The 16,527-nt window shown below is 45.7% G+C and overlaps 3 protein-coding genes across 7 annotated transcripts; 1 reads left to right on the top strand and 2 right to left on the bottom strand.

Moving 5' to 3' along the window:
• Positions 1-441: 441 nt before the first annotated feature.
• Positions 442-8,187, bottom strand: PIF1 (PIF1 5'-to-3' DNA helicase). 3 transcript variants are annotated; one of them, XM_065672582.1, is made up of 12 exons: positions 7,705-8,187; positions 7,512-7,617; positions 7,309-7,434; positions 7,061-7,214; positions 6,423-6,537; positions 6,243-6,349; positions 5,688-5,827; positions 4,905-5,011; positions 4,040-4,127; positions 3,231-3,376; positions 2,139-2,330; positions 442-1,774 (listed from the first exon to the last, which is right to left on the bottom strand). In XM_065672582.1, exons 1-12 carry the CDS (start codon positions 8,185-8,187, stop codon positions 1,748-1,750), a joined length of 1,791 nt encoding a protein of 596 aa, XP_065528654.1. In that variant the 3' UTR covers positions 442-1,747. The 3 variants fall into 3 exon arrangements, 2 of the variants coding, with proteins under 2 accessions (XP_065528654.1, XP_065528655.1); XR_010611032.1 differs by lacking the exon at positions 442-1,774 and adding an exon at positions 2,401-2,501 and having other exon boundaries at positions 2,290-2,330; XM_065672583.1 differs by lacking the exon at positions 442-1,774 and having other exon boundaries at positions 2,266-2,501.
• Positions 8,188-8,404: 217 nt separating this feature from the next.
• Positions 8,405-11,732, top strand: CFAP144 (cilia and flagella associated protein 144). 2 transcript variants are annotated; one of them, XM_065673599.1, is made up of 4 exons: positions 8,405-8,537; positions 9,385-9,444; positions 10,296-10,399; positions 11,434-11,732. In XM_065673599.1, the coding sequence occupies exons 1-4, from the start codon at positions 8,405-8,407 to the stop codon at positions 11,497-11,499; spliced, it is 363 nt and encodes a 120-aa protein (XP_065529671.1). In that variant the 3' UTR covers positions 11,500-11,732. The 2 variants fall into 2 exon arrangements, with proteins under 2 accessions (XP_065529671.1, XP_065529670.1); XM_065673598.1 differs by lacking the exon at positions 11,434-11,732 and having other exon boundaries at positions 10,296-10,542.
• On the bottom strand, positions 10,250-16,513 carry EBNA1BP2 (EBNA1 binding protein 2). 2 transcript variants are annotated; one of them, XR_010611421.1, is made up of 10 exons: positions 16,405-16,513; positions 16,200-16,283; positions 15,813-15,970; positions 15,115-15,238; positions 13,721-13,810; positions 13,415-13,490; positions 13,071-13,161; positions 12,577-12,748; positions 11,996-12,241; positions 10,250-10,484 (listed from the first exon to the last, which is right to left on the bottom strand). XR_010611421.1 is itself a non-coding variant. In XM_065673597.1 (9 exons), exons 1-9 carry the CDS (start codon positions 16,471-16,473, stop codon positions 12,191-12,193), a joined length of 915 nt encoding a protein of 304 aa, XP_065529669.1. In that variant the 5' UTR covers positions 16,474-16,513; the 3' UTR covers positions 11,964-12,190. The 2 variants fall into 2 exon arrangements, 1 of the variants encoding a protein (XP_065529669.1); XM_065673597.1 differs by lacking the exon at positions 10,250-10,484 and having other exon boundaries at positions 11,964-12,241.
• Between the last annotated feature and the right edge of the window lie 14 nt (positions 16,514-16,527).

Below are 16,527 nucleotides of genomic sequence, written 5' to 3'. Positions count from 1 at the left end.
TGAAAGGTCAGGTTTCAGTTATTCCCCAAGATGGCCTAAGAATTTAATTCCAGTTCAAAGGAGCGGAAGGTGTTTTATAAAAATAAAAGGAAAATTTACAGACACACAGAATCTGAAAGAGCAGAGGTAATGCCAGGAACAGCCCGCAGTGAGGGGAAGGGTCTCACCTTCCAGACTGTAGCTCCAGATTCAGGTACTTGCACCTGCTCCCCAACAAACCTCTTTGAAGAAGCAATGTACTGATATGTTAAGAACTCCTTCTTAGAGTAAATATCTCAGAACAATTCTTACACTTCTGCCTTCTGCTGCTGCCTCCTCCAAAACTCTACCCCTCAAGCCCAGGGGAAAAAGAGAAAAAGAAAAAAGAAAAACCAAAACAAACAAAAAAAACCACACACACACAAAAATACCACAACAACAAAAAAAAAAAAAAAAAAATGACAACAAAAAAAAAAAAAAAACATTTAAAAAACTACACTTTGAAATCCTACCAAAGTCCATTTTCTGTTATGTTACCCCCTGGCTATTCAACATCCTTCCATGGCTTTAACAGTAGCTGCCGAGAAGTGGCCTTCAACTTGCTCAAGCTGCAGAGGCGAGTTCCAGCTGGATGTTGATATTTTACATCATTCCTGCTCATTAAGCATTTAAAAACACAAGTTATTTAAGCTTTAAGCAATGTGTCAAAGACCAAAGCTTCTCCTTTACTTCAAAAGGATGGTACATTAGTTCTGCTCATCTCTGCTTTTGCTGAAACAGGTGAAGTTACAGCTCACTTCACATGTCCTTGGCTATTCCCTATTGCACATTCAACTTCCACCTTATTAGTCAGACACAGTGTTTCCAGCAGGAACTCCTTCCCATTTCAGAAAGCCTCATGTGTTTAAACAAGAGGAGGCTCCTGCCAACACTCATATCCTCTCACTCTCTTCTATCTAATGGGGTAATACATCTTAAGGATTCTTGTAGTTCCATAATTATGGGTATAAGATGTAGGACTTCCTCCTATTTTTAAACAGTGCCAGCTCATCTCAGAAGGTTAAAAAAAATAAAAAATGTATCTTATTGCATGCAACAGACTGATAAAAAGGCTATGTATCAGCATAATAGGCAATGTATAACTGTTACAGTTCTGCTTGTGGAGGAAGTTATGCAAAGCACCCTGGCATTAAGCATCTGGAAGACAAGAACAGCCCAGCATACTATGAAGTGATAGCCCAGTTCCTGGCAGCTCTCACTTGCAGGAGAACCAGGCACATAGTCCAGATACTCAACACTGTTTTTCCCTTGTGCCAGCAGTGCTTGTGAACAGGTCCAATCCATCCAGGCAAACAGAACACACTCCTTCCATCTCTCAACCATTGTATACTTGAAGAAAGTCACACAAGTTTCAGTCTACACATGTGGAGAATAAAACACAACTAGGCAGACAGGATAGAACCTTGGGAAGGTCCCTCAGGCACACCTTGTTCAGTCATTTTGTTTGCTAGTGTTGCATCTCTGACATAGAAGTGCTCAAGACTGTAGGTACAGAAAGGAGCTACAGAAGCCTCCCAGATTTCAGAGACGTGAGACAAGGATATTTCTACACATCCAGAGTCAGCTGAATGAAGCAAACATCTAAAAAACAATTCCTTTGACTTCATCTGTGTTAGCAAATATACTCAATAGCATGATTGCTGCAGCTCAGCAGTCTGTGCTGATGCCTCAGAGGCCAGAAGAGCATTCTCAGCTGCATTTCCAGTTCTCAGTTTTCCTTATCATTTAGTGAACCCTGGAGGGGGAAGAGAGAGCAGAGAGAGAAAAATTAACGGAGGAGGGGGAGATTTCCCCATGATTTCTTGTGTGCCCATTTCCCCTTCAGTCCTTACTCCAAGGGAAGAATCGAAGACTCTCAACCACCCATTTTACCCACAGGGCCAGGCAGTGCTATATAATCCCAACACTACAATAGGTATTTTGCCACAAAGAACCGCCCCACCACATTCCCCCTCTGCAGTTTTATCTCTCCTTCTACTACAAGTTTTAATTTGAATGATCTTCCTTTGGAAAACAAAAAAAAGAAGCATCTCTGCACAAACATCTCTCCTCCTACCTGCACTAGGCAGGGTTTGCTAGCATGAGATATTTTTCTTTACCTGGGTTAGGAGTTGATGACGTCTCAGCTGTCTATAGAACTGCAATACAGAAGGATCGGCTCTCACTACTTTTGGGTCAAAATCCAGAACACGGAGACCTTCAAGGCTACGTGCTCGGGAGAGAGCTACATAAGCCTGCCCGCTTTCAAAGACACGAGACAAGGAGATTTCCACACAATCCAAAGACATGCCCTATCAAAGAAGAATACAGAGAAGCTTGTTACAGAACAAACAAAAAACACTGTGTTGTATAAACACTAACCTGCCCTGTGAGTCTGTCAAAGGTACCATCCTTGGTGTACAGGTTTGATAAAAAAAAGGAAGTCGCTTGTTTGACTAGGTCACTGATTAAAAGATGGGAATCTGTCAAAAAAAAAATTACAGTTTTCTGCTGTCACATAATTGCTAGCAGACAGTAGGGTCACCTAACTAGCTCCACAAATCCCATATAATGAATCCTGCTATTTTCATTCCTAGCACTTAGCTGGAGCGGCCACCACTCCCAAGCAATACTCAGGCATCCAAGACAGAGTTTGGGTTAGGCCTGGCCAGCCCTGTTTGCACCCAGAGACATTCCAGGAGGGAGCAGAATTTACAGCATGGCCTGGTTTAAACAGCAGCATGTGAACAAACTCACAGATCTCCAAGTGTATGAAGCCTTCTGAAAATGTAGGAACTGTATTAGTTTCACTGAAAAAAACAAGTGTGCACCACCAAGGATGCACAGATGTGACTCCTGCAGCTTGCACAGGTACACTGCAAATTTCAGGGTCACTCATGCTAATGACTATCAGGGAAACACTGATAAGCCAACAGTGGTAAACACCACTGCTTGAGAGTCTAATATTGACTATGCAGATGGCAGCACCTTAATGGAAACTTTAACAGTATTGCTAGCCCATCCTTGACCCTATAGACAAGTATCACAAGCAGAAGAGGTGCTGCCTTCTCTGCAGCTAGACACATATTCTAGAGGTCCCCCACAATGAGACTGTCAGTTTCCCTTCTTGTTTCACCAGAAATGGAAGCTCTCCCATGAAATAAGGCTTATGATGGTGTAAAAGTCTATCCACAGTTGATAAAAACACTCACCTGACTCTTGTGAATGGAAATGGCCCATGCCAATTTTAAAGGCAGCTGTTGACGAGTCAGATGAACCCCTGATGGTCCTTTGAAGACCCATTTCTCCATTTTTATGACTTGTGTGATCCCACAGAGAAACCTCACCTTAGGCAGCCCTGTAGGAGTGGAAGCAGGAAAGAAACAGGAATGTATTCCTGCCACACAACTGCCAGGAAGCCAGCAGCCTAACACCACTTATGTTTTTCCTCCTTCCCCAAGTCAGTCTTTCACGAATTTTAGAAGTACATTAAAAAATAAAATAAATAATAAAAAAATACCACACCAGAAACAAAAAAACCACATCCAACCAAAAAAAGGCTAAACCTACACACAGTAAATAGGATGTCCTGAAATTATGTTTGGGACCCACTTAAACAGGGGAATTAAAGTCAGGAGTCAGGTAATTTGTCAGTTGAGATGCAAAGAAAAATACACATTGCAGGTAGTGGAGCATCACTCTCCAAGTAAAATAAACAAGGAAAAAAAACCACACCAAGACTTGCTTCAACAGAACAGACAGGAAACATAAATGAGTACACAGCTAGAGAATAAAGGAAAGCAAACACAAGAGGCTCTACAGATAGCTACAACTGGTACAGCACATGACATCACAGCTCATAAGAGCCCCAAGCCTCTCACTGCAGAAAAGACTTCCTCCCTGTTATCCCTGAAATTATTCTTACCAAGCAGTAAACAAAATTAACAAGTCATCAGATGTCAATGAAGTTATTTTGGGTTCCCCCCCCGCCTTCTCCTTCAACAAAAGATCAAACACTTACCTTTCTGTTCATTTTCAAATCCTACAACAACTCCTCGTGCCCCATTCACCAGCCCTTGAGACACATCCAGATTCTTGGCTAGCATCACCTACAGAGAAAAAGAAAAAATCCCTTGGTGCACTGGCTTTATAAGCCTGCTCAACCACCTGCAGCTAAGCTTCTAGCCAGCAGGAATAAGCACAGCAGGCTGATATGGCCACGGCCACATCATCCTATTGCAGGCTAGGGCACCACCTCCAATTTGACTGAAATTCGCAGCCTTTCTTCCCAGGATTCCTAACTACATCATTCTGCAACATCGAACACTTCACTTGAGCTGCTTCTGCCCACAGTTGTGAGCTCAGGTCCAGGGAACAGATTGCCCTTCCCTAAACACCAACCAGCCTAGACATAGATTCTGGAAACACCCAAGGAATAACTTCCTGAGGCAAGCAGTGCTGCTGCTAGGCACAATCCTTTCCATTCCAACAGCCCTAGCTCGCAGCAAGGTGCCCAGTCCTGCAAAATTTAGCAAGCTGTGCTATACCCTTTCAGGTCAGGAGGGCTGCTGTACCTGGAGCTGAGACTGCAGGTAAGGAATGCCTGCTTCCTGAAACCTAAACCTAATTGGAAATGTGCATCAAAGTCATAGCAGTCACCACTGTCTATAAGACATAGACCTCAACTCAAATGAATTCTGTTAATAAGATTCAAAGCAGAAAGAACACGAATATTGAGATAGAGTCATCTGTCACCCTGGCATAGCCATTCTAACGTATAGAATGCAGATTCTGTACAATCTACTCTATACATTTATCTGCTATTCCTTTATTTTTCTTAGGCTGTTTAATCTGCTGGTCTTTCACAAACGTGCACACACACCTACCTGAGCTCCAGCCTTTAGCTCAACTCTACCACCCACAGGACATTGAGCATCAATGAGCTTCACCAGCATTGGGTCACTGTCCAAAGCCTCAAAAGCGTGCACTTCTCCTATTAAGAAAGGACATATCAAATTGCAACCATTTAACACACTCTACCCAGCATCACAAGGTGCTCAGCATTTATTTCTAATAGCTGTTCCTCTTTTAACATCCATTGTGTTCTGCTGGTAGGACATCTTCACACAAACCTTGTCACATCTAACAGCACAAAATTCACTATGCCTCTCTTCCCATCATAATTCCCAGAGCATGAGAAGGCTTGTGGATCAAACACCAGCAGTAAATAAGAATTGAGCAATCACCATTTTGAGAAAGTGACCCGTTTCACTTGCAGGCAACACCAGATCTCCCCAGAGGACTAAGAATCCTAGCGCCAGACAGGGAGGCAGAAATGAAATAGCCTTTAATTCAAGTTCTGGCTGGGTAGAGCATGGCCTTCCTAAGATGCTAGAGAAAGAAAAACCAGGAGTATGGGGGCAATAAATGACCCAGTCTACCTCTCAGCAAGCAATGAGTTATTTATTACACACCAATAAGTAGTGATGTGTATTTTTAAGCAAAAAGCTGTGAAGTTTTTCCCCAGACAGCTCAACTCCAACACACACAGCTTAGACTGATGCTGCTGCACATGGCACAACACCGGGTTCTTCCTGGCACCACAGCATCCCCATGGCACCCATTCAGAGCACAGCCCCTAAGCCAGCAGTTTCCTCCAAGGAGTTCACCTGATAGCTGTTGCAAGCGTCTCTCATTAGTTATTTCTACATCATCTTTATGGGTGCAGAGCCGCGTGGCCAGGATCCCATCACGCTCAGACCTGTTATCAGCGGTCTGCATCAGTTGTCTGGTAACCTCCTCTGTACATCTGGTAACCAGGAAAAAGGGGTTATTACTTAAAGTGATCAGGAACAGGTAATGAGCAGCAGTAACCTACATACACCTGGATCAGGCTGTGCAAGCCCCAGGCCTCTAGACAGGAGGACAGGGAGAGATAAACACACAAAGATGGAGAGCTGTGCCACTGTGTGAACCAGCCCTGCCCTGTAAGCAGCCAGGTGGGGACCCATTGAATTCCTATCACAAATTCCAAAAAGGAACCCTAGAAAGAGTCCTTCCTTACCAGAGCAGCATATATGAAGCCTCCTTACATTAACTGAAGGATTAATAGCTATTGCCCCCAGCAGTGCATTCCTGACAGAAGACAGAGAAGTAACCAACGCATTTTCCTCTGCTCCATCAGTAGGAAGCAGGGATTACAAGAGAGACTTGCTTCTCCTCACCTGCCTAAACGGATTGCACTCAGGAGCGAGACAAAGGTCTTGTCAGTCTGCCTCCGCACTTCAGTCAACTCCATGTTTATGTGGATGCATTTCCTCCAGCTTTTTGCCTGGCAAATTATTCTCTTGTTATAAAAGAAGCAAACTTGAAGTATGAGAAAGAGTTTAGGGACAATTTTGTACCTGGAAGCAGAATGTGGTTTCTTCATTACCCTTGCAGACTGGGGGTAGCTGCAAGAAGTCCCCACAAATGATTAGCTGAATTCCTCCAAAAGGCTCATCCCGTTTCCTGACTGCCCTGAAAATGAGGGAAGAGAGAAGTTCTGAATGCCCTCCTGGACATAGTCATGTCTTGGAAGTTACATCTTCACTTGTAAATATATTCAAACATATACCACTTGCAGTAAAAGATGATTCTATTCCCCTCTGCTGTGTCAGTAAAGCTCAAATAATTAAGCAATACTACCACAAGACATTAAACGTGCTTTGCTTACCCACCCAGACATCATTACCAGACTTGGCTCTTTAGTAGCTGTTATACTACAGCTGCTTCTCTGCAAGACAGCACTGCTGGCCACAGCACAGACAGCTGGATTCTGGACTTGGCTCTACAGACAACACTTAGCTCCAAAGATGGAAACCCAGGGAATGCAGACATGATCAAAACCTATCTAAAGATAAAGATCTGCCTGGATGCTGGCTATGATTTCATGCTTCCTTTCAGCCCTATGCCAGTGGTTATCTTACACCCATTCACATGAGCAGCTGGGATAGTTAGTATAATTTGTTTCTGTTAGTTGTTTGACCTCACAATTGCTCACCTTGCTACTGCCTCCAGCCTGTCAAAGAATTTGCCATCCACCATTGAGATTTCATCAATAATCAAATGCTGGCAGGACAGCCAGTGCTGGCGCACCCCAGGCCTCTCTGCCAGCTGAATACACTGCTCCAGCGGGGCCTTCCCAGAGCCGATCCCTGGCAGAAGAGAAGAAAGCAAAGCTTTGGGAAACTCCCGATTCTTTAGGAAGGGAACAAGAGCTCCCAGACCCACTGTCAGGCAGATCATCACCTGCAAAGGCATGGAGAGTGGTGCCACCGATGTGGCAAGCTGCCACCCCTGTGCTGGCTGTAGCATAGGTGGTCTTCGGAGGGAGGGAGCCCACTATCTTCTTCAGCAGGAACGACTTCCCAGTTCCTTGGAGGAGAGAGAAGCAGCAGGTCAGTGGTGATGCCAGAGGACTCCAACCGGCCACAGCCGCCCGGCCCCCTCACCTGCACAGCCGGTGAAGAAGATGCTTTTCCCACTCCTCACAACTCCCATCACCGCCTCCTGCTCCGCCGAGAGCCTCGCTGAGGGCCGCCTCTCAGCTCGTGGAACCTGTGGGACAGGAGGCGGCGCACCGTGAGAGCAGGGCCGGTAACCGGACCCGGTACGCAGGGCCACCCTCCTCGCCCCAAGACTCACCTCCACCGGCCGCTTCCCTTGAGCCTCGCCGCCGCGGAGGCTGCCTGGGGAGCGCAACACGTCCCGCTCCTGCAGCGGGCTGATGGTGGCGAAGGCCGGCGGCGGCCGGTCCAGCAGGCGGGGGACACGCGGGGCGCCCCGCAGCCCGGCTGCCACCTTGACCCGCAGGAGACGGAGAAAGCGGCGCAGAGTGTCTGGGGGGCAGTCGGAGAGGAGGACCTGGGCGCCGCTCGGCCCCACACGCACCGCCGCCCGACCCTCACCCGCGAACCGCGTGAAGAGCCGCACGCCGTCACCGGCCAGCACGAAGCTCAGGGCCGCCGCCCCCCCGCCGCTGCCGGCGACCACCCGCAGCACCGGCTGCCGCAGCTCGTTGCGGCCCAGCAGCACCAGCGCTCCCCGCATCACGCGGCGCCTCGGGGCCTGTCCCCCCGGCAGCGGCTGCTCCAGGGCCACCGTGCAGCGCAGCTCCGCGTCCTCCATCCTGCCGCTATCGCCGCCGGCCTCGGCCGTTCAAACTCGCCGCGAGCTGCCGGCGCCAATCAGCGCCAGGGGCTTTAACTCGAAGGCCAATGGGAAACGCGAAGGGAACAGCAAAGAGAAAAGAGGCGGAGCATCATCCAGACCAATCAGCAGCCTCATCGGGGACCACGTGAGGCGTTGCCAGGCTACGGAACGCTACGCAGCCCCCCCGGTTACCATGGCCTCCCGCAGCGCGACCAAGGCACAGCCGGACCCAGTGCGGCTGAACCAGCTCCTTTGTGAGCGGGTGCGGAAGGAGCTGAAGTGCCAGCGGCTGCACACGGAGTACAGCGTGAATCCGCTCCAACCAGGTGAGGCGGCGCACGGGCTGTCGCAGGGTCACAGGGAACTGGCGTGAGGCCCCGAGGGCAAGACGAGCACAGCACCCAGAGGGGCTGAGGGAAAGCTTGCGGGCCCGCCGGCCCGCGTGAGGCCAGGGCAGGCCGTGGAGCAGCAGGCTGCATGTCAGAGACAAGCAGCTTCACCCGAGAAAGCCAGCATAGGCCAGTGAGAGGGGCAGAGCTGGAAGGAGCAACCCCGTGGGCTTTTCTTTTGCCTAAGTGAACAATCTGCACCCTCAAAGGCAGATCGGCAGCATGACAAATTTGCCCGGATTAGACAGTGCATTATTAAACACGCAGAAGTGAGGCAACTATCTGGGATCCAGAACCACGGATCCTGAGCAAACACTACGGAGCTAAGATAGCGTAGCTAGCCTCAGCACTATACCATGTTTCTTCAGTTCCCGGGCTGATTTCTATCTGTCAATTCAGTTATACCATACTCTGTGCTGGCAGATAGGTGACATGAATAGATTCACACAGGTATAGCTTTTACAATAAACCAAAACCAAAAGAAAGAAAAGTAACATCCTGAAACTCTGCACTCTGCAGGCCACCTCTTGAGCAGAGTGGAAGTTTGCTGTGGTGAATGCATCCAGCACAAAACAGTAGGACCTTTAGCATCCTTAACCCCCTTCCCTTTTTAGACTTTAAGTCTCTGACCCACTTTGTTCTGTTCTTCCTTTACAACTTCAGTGAAGTAGCTGGGCCCAGGTTGGGGAATAACCAAAAAGAACATTTGCAGCGACAGACAGACTTACTTGGCTGTGATGCTACGTTCACATTAAAGTAATTAATCTGCACCATTTCTTTCCAGTTCACACGATCGCCAGGAAGCCTATGTCATGGCATGATAATATAGAAGAGCCAGCAGATGGTAAGAAATCTCTTAACAGCTTGTGTTAATTACATAAGAAAATTACTAATAGGATTTTAAAATTCCAATTAGTCTAAAAAATGACAGGGAAACACCACTGTGTCAGTGTAAAAAAGTGAAACTCATTTATGCTTTTGTTAAATGTAAGGCAGATTTTTTCCAGTTTAAGGCCCTTTCCTGTTACTTTTCATTATGAGTACAAGCTTGCATTCATGTAATTATGCTTTTGTTCCAGTTAGAAAATTCTGCTTGAGAATCTAAACCTCTTTCAGAAAAAAACAAATCTAGAAACATGTTTTATACATACATGTTGCCTGTTGTTGCAGATTCTGCCTAACCACCAACTGCTTAAGGGGCTGCCAAGTCTCATTTTAGAGCAGTCGTTAACAGGAACTCCTATAGCAAGTGCTCCCTTATTTCTAACATGCCAATTTTGTCTAAAAACCTTAACAGCCAGTTAAGATTGCCCTGCCCTAGTCAAGGACTGGGGGAAAGAGGAGAAAACCAAAACAGGGGAAACAGCAGGTCTCAGGCAACCAAGAAAGATGAGAGCTAACATGAAGTGCTGGTTGATACTAAATGTGGTGTAAGAAAATTAACATGCTACAATGCAGCAGATAGGGATGACAGAATTAACAGGACAGTATAGGCAGACAAATCTAGAAATTTCATCAAGATAAATTTGAGCAGAAATGTCTCCATCACACCATCATTTGCAGAAGCACAGAGGTTGCCTCCAACCTTGGCTTTCTTGTTAGTGTTTGGATAGCATTAAGATGTCCTAATGCACCCAATGGGTAACTGGTTTTTAAACATACTTTCATTTGTATTTGTATCTCTTAAACCAACAGAAAAGTTTCTGAATCTTATTCACCATGCAGCACTGGAACCAACAAAGAAATATTCAGAGCCACAAACTGAAAGTCAAGAAATTGGCTGGAACACAAAACCTTTGGTAAGGTGCTTAAGGACTCAGATCTTTGCAGGATTCAGAGAGGTCCAGCCCATCACAGTGGAAAATATTCATGTAAGAAAGTAACCTGTGACAAACATGGGAAACAGGAATGAGTATGATGAGCACAGCTATTCATGGATAACAATCTTTTAGAATTTACACCTAAGCTGACTCTTCACAATGGTATAGGCTTGTGAACACAGAAACAGTAGACAACCCCCTGAGAAACTTGCATGCAAAATACCTAGTCACAACTAACCCCAAGCACATTGCCAAATGCTACATACATAGTCATTAAAGCCTTCTGCCACAAGAAACGGCATAGTGAGCAATGTGAAGTGACATATGAAAGTACTATGAAAAGAAATGTGCTGCTGTACAAACAAATTGCAAGCAGAACCGTAAAATTAATAATCAGCTAAGTATACCTCAGGCAGAATACACCAGTGAGGATTCATTTGGGGAAGTGTGAATAAACAGGAGGAAAAGAAATCTTATTAACAAGCTGTATCAACCATATCTGACAAATGAATAGCTGTGACAGTAACTGACTTCGTAGATTTGTGTTTCAAGAAAGGCAAATGAAGGCCTGACTAATTTTGGCTTGTTAAGAGGAAAACCAGGATAAATGAGAAAATAAGAGTCTTCTGCAACTTTTCATACTGTACTTCAGGTAAACTACTGACTCATGACAAGGCTAGAGACAGACATCCCCAGCAGGGCTTTATGCTTCTAGATACTGCTAGTAAGATTAGACTGGCAGGAAATTCATGCTGGCAACTAAATTCATATGTAGAGAAGTAAGTTAAATTGAGAGAGTCAGGACTCATGATGCTGTTTCATAGTTTTCCTTTTTCCCCAGGCTCTACAATAACAAAGCAGTGAACAGTATAGTCTCAAATAAGCAGTATCCTACTTGTCACTTGGGCATTTCTTAGCAGCAAGAACACTGTATATCACTCTTCTCAGGAGAGACTACCACTACTACTAATTCTAGTAAAAACATGTGACTATTCACCATTTTTCCTTCCCAGGTCCCTATGGACCGTACTGATTGCAGATTCTACTTCCCACGCTGGAAAACTGAGGTCACTAAATAAACAGCTGCCATGAGCCATGGGGAGAAGCAGTCTGAGAACCTGCAGTAGTACAGTGGCAATGCCACACAACTTAGAAGCAGTTACTAACATCTAAGATATTAGGCCCTGCTTGTCATTAGCTGAGTCTGGACATTTCTGGCAAGAGAAAATGTGAGAAAAGGGAAGAGAGAACCTTAGTCTGTCCAGAGTTGCAGCCTGACAATAGCTACAGAAATAAACCTGTTTGTAAGATTGCTGCATTTGCCTTGCTGCTGTTTCCAAGCCCATCTATATAAATAGTCTAAAAACCACTTCAACATCTTGACAGGCTTCAGACTTCTTATTCTGACCATCAACATGATCCAGGATTCAAGTTCACCAAGTACATGTCAGCAGTAGTTGTGGAAAAAGTTGTCAGAACAAAAGGAACAAAGGGCAGAGTTCGGCAACCATTTGTAACACAGCTAAACATGAGTTAGACTTAGTTCTGTGTAAACCATTTAATGTGTACACACACCATAGGTTTAAGTAGAAAACAATCCTTCCACAAAACAGACAGTAAGAAGAAATTAGTGATAAGGCACTAGTTTCCACTTCTCTTCTTGCCGCTTGGAAGCATCCAGCTTGCTCCATGGTTAGCTGCTTGATGAGAACAGAAACACATCTTGCAACACACAGAAACATAGAAACCCCACTGGGGAGCAGAGTCCTCTTAGCGTGCTCGGCTCTTCATTTTCTGCCTTGCTCTCTTTCCAGGTCTCTTCTGCAAAAAAAAAGGGCAACATTTCTTTTTGTGTCCTCAATATCCATTCTAGCTCGATAGCTTGGGAAGGATACTTGTCAATAACTCTGGAGAGGGACATTTCGAGGCACAGATAGCAACAAACATTACTTGCTAATTCCCCCCATTCACTTCCCTTCCGAGATACGAAACCACCATCCTCAACTCTGTCTGCAATTGAATCAAGCTCAGCTCCCAAAGACAGGCAGTATCACTTCCAGATGCTGGAGGCACCCTTCACATACTCAGCTCTCCCTCCCAGACTAAGACGGGCTTCAAAGCCCACTAGGATCATTTGCATGCAACATTTTGCTTACATTGAGGGCCTTTTTTCCTCTTTTTCCTCCTTTTCCTGGGCCCTTGTTGTGAGCCACTTTTGAACTGAAGCTGGATACATCATTAAAACTCTCCTTTGTGTTCCACTTTGAGCCTTTCTTCTTCCCACCAAAACCAAACTTCTGATTCTTGTATCGTCTTTTGGCATTTGGTCTGAAAAACAATCAAACAGCATCAGTGCCTATATTCCTTTCCCCAGGAATACTCAAGAAGACACATGTATCTGCTGATGGACTCCCATCAGCCACCATAAACCTTTTCCCTCTTACTGAAAGGCAAAAAATTGCACATTTCAGTCTCAGTTCCATTCTAGACACAGTTTTCCTCTTCTGTTGGGTCCAGAAAACCACCTTGGACTTGTTTCAATGAACGTTAATCAGAACAGCTTTCTCATTCCACAAAATGATCCCCCAAAAGACTAAACAAAAAATAATCGGAGATTCTGCATTTGAATTTCTTTCTTTTCTGGTCTCACCCTTTCTTTGTCCGCTGATTTGCATTGCCTTTTTTATTCCCCTGAGATGACGTCTGCTCTTCATCTAGGAAATCCAGCTTGTCAGACAAACCTGCAAGAGCGAAGACATGAAAGCTACCACCACAGGAAATACAAATCTTCAGCTGAAGCAAGTAATAGTAACAAGTCACCCTCCCTGAAGAGCAGCTACCTGTGAGAATTTTCACTGGCATAGAATTTTGCACAGCAGCAGTCTTTCAAGCTCAGTGCCCAGCACTACAGATTGACACCACACATCACATGGCCATAGGCTTGCTCTTACATTGCTGCTCCTACTACACATTTGCTCTCTTAGACAACTTTACCTTTCTGGTATTTTTTGACTGCATTCAGCATATTCTTTTTCTCCTTTTGTCTTCTCTGCAGAACCTCAGTTTGCACCTGGATTAGAAGCAGAATGTTAGTGTTGTCCTTAGTAGTGTCCCACACTTCCATCCCCACCCCACACACACTTTTTTTTTTTAAGGTATCCCATCTTTTGCTCTGACTTCCTTCAAAGCAGCCAGACAGATCCCATATATTTTAGCCAGCCTTCTGCAGTCCCACTTTCTAATCTCTCTCAGGCTCTAGATAACTGACATAGATAAGTAACTTTAGTAGTTCCTCCTTACCTTCTTGCCATATTTTCTCATTGCACGGAGCTGTTTCGCTTTCTCAGACCTTTCCATTGCTTCCTGTTTACTCTTCAGTTTCTGTCGAATCTTGTTGGGGGAACAGAAAAAACAACATTTATCAGCAATGCAGAAGAAAATATGCGAATTTTATGATTGCTGTGTATTCCTGAAATCAATAATCATATGTGAACTATTAATGTGTAAAAAAAGAAAACATCTCTCAATCAGATAATGCGCTATAGGGCACAACACTGTTTCAGCTGAAGGCTGGAACAGTTATTACAGAACCTCCTGAACTGATTTGTAGCAAAATCTCATTAAAAAGACAAAACCTAGAGACAAGACAGAGCCTTATAATGGGCTCTACTGGAACCAAAAAGCAAGTGTATCTTGTCACATCATGGCAGCCTACTAAGGTCTATGTAGAAGATTTGAAAGTTTCTTTCTTGTCATTTAAAGCACTGAAGAAGAATCAACAATCTTTCCATGCTACATCTTTTTCGTTCCCTCCCTGTTCACAAACGTTTCTATAAAGATGCCGCACTACAAGGAATTACAATGATTTCAACCAAGATCATGTGGCTTCAGTCTGTGACTCCATTAACAGATAAAAACTCTGTTCTTGCAATAGAAGCCACCAAAAGAACAGTAATGTGCAGAACTGATTTAAGCCTCAGCACAACCTAATTATTAATATTCCTCTTTTCTAAGAGTCTATCAGCCATCAAAACAGTGACCAAGTCAGACACGAACCTCCAAGTTAGCTTCTAGCTCATGTATGTTTAACTTATACAGTGTAGTATCTTTTCCAAAACTAAAACAAGAGTTATGCTTCCATTTTGAACAAAGATCACAATCGAAAAGCAAGTTCACAAAATTATTTTCTATGCAAATCTGCCTTACTACCCAGGATAGATCAATTCAGCTGTGAACACACAGTTCAAAATCACAAAGAAACAAAACAGGCTGACTATCAACAAAGGGTGATACTTACTTAAACAGGTGAAAAGTATCATGTTAATGCCACAGTCCACCGCAATCTTGGGACAAAGAGCATAAACACGACCAACTTCACTACCACTGTTACAACTTCACTACCACTGTTACGTGTATGGAGAATTTGCCTCCACTTTTAATATTAAATACATTCAGGACAGAATATAGTAGAAAAGAATATATGGTTTTCTACTTTATGTTCCAACCTGTTATGGAAGTCCACACACTGCACTGAAATATCTATTCCTGTCACAAACAAACTTTCAAACACAAACATTGTCACGGGCACTTGTCAGAGATTAAGTATTCACACATCACACCTTCAAGTAAACTCCTAACACAGGCTAAAAGCAGCATGTAACACAGGACAGCAAGCCATTATTCACTGAACATACCTTCTGCATTTGTTGGTCTGATTTGGCCATCTCTGCAAAGTAATCATCCGGCCTTCTAGTAGGAACCTGGAGCTTACGTAGCCTTGGTAGGGCTTCCAGGACTGCTGCCTGTGCCTGCCGGTAACTGGAGAGACAGCACAGCACCAGCTCTGTCACTGGCATTGGGCATCTCACAGCGTCAACAGAAACTCTGCTCACATAAGCTAGCAGATACAGGGGTCTAGCAAGCATTGATCCAGAGTTATATCAACATTCCATGCTACTATAAGCAATTTAGGTGCCAGTACAGTATTAACGCTTATATCTTGCATATATACATTTACCTAGTTTCCAGTTACAGTTTGTATGGTGAATTATAAAGGCAAGGCAAAACAAGAGAACTGTAATAACACCAAAGCAAATTCACAAAGAAAAAGCCACACCCTGTGCTAAAACCACAGTGTTGCAACCAAGGAACTATTTAAATAAACTTTTCAGTAAAAGATGGGAGTCTGCTGTGAAGAGAGAAATTCTTTCCGGTGACAAGTTAAATACACTGTCAATGAAAACATTCAGAGCCATAAAATGTAAGATATGCGGCCCAAGAGTGCCATAGTGACAGCCAGTGTGGCAGTCGGCAACACACCTGCAAAACACAACACCCAAGCATGCAACAGTATGCCAACACCCTGCAAGAAACCTCTCTTTTTGGCACTTACAAGCTCATTTCTCTCTGGAAATCATTCTCAGGGTCAACAGCGTCTTTGTTAGAAGAACTCTGTGAAACGGGGTCCACGACCTGGCCCAAAGTCACATCCAGCCTTTCCACCCAAGCCAGATGCTGCCTGAATTCGGACAGGCACTGCTTCAGGCCTTCCTGCGAAAGAAGCACAGCCCTGCACACCTCCGCAAAGAACCAGCCCCCCAGGCCGAATGTCCAGGTCACACCCCGGAATGCTCCTCCAAGGTGCTCCCCCCCGATCCCCACGGCAAGGCTGGCATCCTCCAGGCCTGCCCTGCCCTGCCCCAACACCCCGGGCCCCAGCACTGGCGGAGGCTCTTGTGCCCCGCACCCGGCACTGCCCCGCCCCGCAGGCCCCGCTCACCGCATCGTTGCGCCGCTTCGGCCGCTCCTCGAGCACCACGTTGAGCCCCGGCTTCAGCTCGCCCCTCAAGAAGGCCTCTTGCAGCTGTTGGAAGGGCACCGTCAGGCCGCGCCGCCGGGCTGCCCTACACCGCGGAGGCCGGAGTAGGCCTCACCGCAGGGCCCTCGGCCCGGCCCCGGCCCCGGCCCCGCCACCGCGGGCTCACCTCAGAGTCCGAGAGCGAGGAGTCCTCCGAGTCCGAGCCGGAATCAGAGAGGGACTCACGCCGCGCCATGCCGCCACCACTGCCCCGACACTTCCGCCCACGTGCGAGCGCCGCAGGCGCCAC

This window comes from Lathamus discolor, chromosome 3 (assembly GCF_037157495.1).
Source record: "Lathamus discolor isolate bLatDis1 chromosome 3, bLatDis1.hap1, whole genome shotgun sequence".
Classification (NCBI taxonomy): domain Eukaryota; kingdom Metazoa; phylum Chordata; class Aves; order Psittaciformes; family Psittacidae; genus Lathamus; species Lathamus discolor.
The sequence above is the reverse complement of the archived record's forward strand: the minus strand, read 5'-3'. Positions and strand labels throughout refer to the sequence as shown.